At 42.8% G+C, this 1,745-nt stretch overlaps 1 protein-coding gene across 1 annotated transcript; it reads right to left on the reverse strand.

The window, feature by feature from the left end:
- Nucleotides 1–906: 906 nt before the first annotated feature.
- Nucleotides 907–1,206, reverse strand: LELP1 (late cornified envelope like proline rich 1). The gene has a single exon (XM_027870911.1). The coding sequence runs from the start codon at nt 1,204–1,206 to the stop codon at nt 907–909; it is 300 nt and encodes a 99-aa protein (XP_027726712.1).
- Between the last annotated feature and the right edge of the window lie 539 nt (nt 1,207–1,745).

Below are 1,745 nucleotides of genomic sequence, written 5' to 3' on the forward strand. Positions count from 1 at the left end.
TAGAAGGAACAGTGAATGCAAAGAGACCAATTTAGGTTTGAAGTCACGTAAAACTTCCTAACAATGAGAGCTGTCCAAAAGTGGAATGGACTATCTTGAGGGGCAGTGGGTTCTCACTCACTGGAGTTTTTAAGCAAAATCTAGATGACCATTGATATATTAGGTGTTGCTATAGTGAGGGTTCCTTTTCAGGCGTGGTTTGGACTTGGCAGTTTTAAAGGCTCATTTTGATTCTGAATCTATAGTATTTCGTTTGATTTGGTGAATTCTATATCCCCCTCCCCCAATAATTGGTATCCTAAATTTAAATAGCTTGAGTTGATTTAACTGAGATTCATAGAATCAGAGGATTTAAATCTAGAACAGAGACCTTAGAATTCTATCTTCTCATTTTGTGTGTGAGGAGACCCAGAGAGGGGAATTGGGTTTAAGACATCATAGTTAAGCAAGCCGCAGAACCAGGATTTAAGCTCTAGATCTTCCAACTCCAAGCCCCATGCTCTTTCAGACATGCCACGCCATTCCCAGAATGAACTTCAAGTATCCGGCAGAGTTTTGTGTGTAGCAACTAGGAAAGGAGGCCAAGGTGGAAATTTTCCAGTGGATAATCCACTGTTTGGGGGGAACACAAGTGAGAATTACTTTCTGCTTATTGGTAATCTAGGACCAATCTTGGAAGATGGACTTGATTAATGGAAAGGAGAAGTTGGCCTGAAGTAATTTGACTTGTGTAATTTGGTTCATGACAAAAAACAAAACAAAACCAGAAAAAGGCATATTTTTGTTGCACAGCAGAGAAACACGTTTACTTGTCAGTTCATGGCTTCAGTTTACAGCCCCCCCCCAAGATGGACAGAGATGGTGATGTTGGTGGTGTTGATGCTGGAGGTCAATGCCCAATGGTCTTCATTCTGGTGGGGGGCATGGTGGAGGAGGGGGACATGGAGGGGGACATTTTGGAGGACGTGGTGGTGGGCAGCATTTAGGTGGGCAAGGAGGAGGACATGGTGCTGGGCAGCATTTAGGTGGGCAAGGTTTAGGGCAAGGGGGAGGACATGGGACACATTTGGGTGGGCAGGCTGGGGTGCATTTCTCAGAGCACCGCTGCAGAAGTTTCTTCAGGCAGCTTGGTTGGCACCTGGGCTCACAACACCGGGGTTCACACTTAGGCTCACTGGGCTTATTTTTGTCTTCTTCATTCGACATGAGGTTTTCCTTCTCCAGATTCTAGAAATGAAGAAACATCAGATAGACACATGTGAGGAGGACAAATTGGAGAGACTTTGTGCAGCCCCTATCTTTTGTCTTCTCTTACATGTTGATCCCTTTCTCCTTTAGGTAAGCCTTGTTTAGTACCTTTTCTGAACTAAGAGAGGAATGAGAGACCAAGGAGGTCTCTGTAGGAAAAAAAAGACAATTTTTAGCCTCTCCCCCCTTAACATGTGCTTTCTATAATATTCTCATGCTTATGTGGATTCCTAGACTCTTGTTCTAATTTCTGTATATTAGAATGCTTGATAATCTCAGCTTAGCTCTTGGGCAACATTAATTCTGCTAGTCACTTTTTGGCACCAGCCTATTTTTAATGATAGTATATGATAATGATAGTAGCCAGTTATCTATAATTTCAAGATTTGCAAAGTGCTTTACGTCTTATCTCATTTGGTCTCCACAACCCTGTGAAACAGGTGTTATCATTATCCCTGTTTTACAGAGGGGGAAACAGAGGCACCTAGAGAGTTTGT

This window comes from Vombatus ursinus, unplaced genomic scaffold (assembly GCF_900497805.2).
Source record: "Vombatus ursinus unplaced genomic scaffold, bare-nosed wombat genome assembly UNPS02014798.1, whole genome shotgun sequence".
NCBI classification, from domain to species: Eukaryota; Metazoa; Chordata; class Mammalia; order Diprotodontia; family Vombatidae; genus Vombatus; species Vombatus ursinus.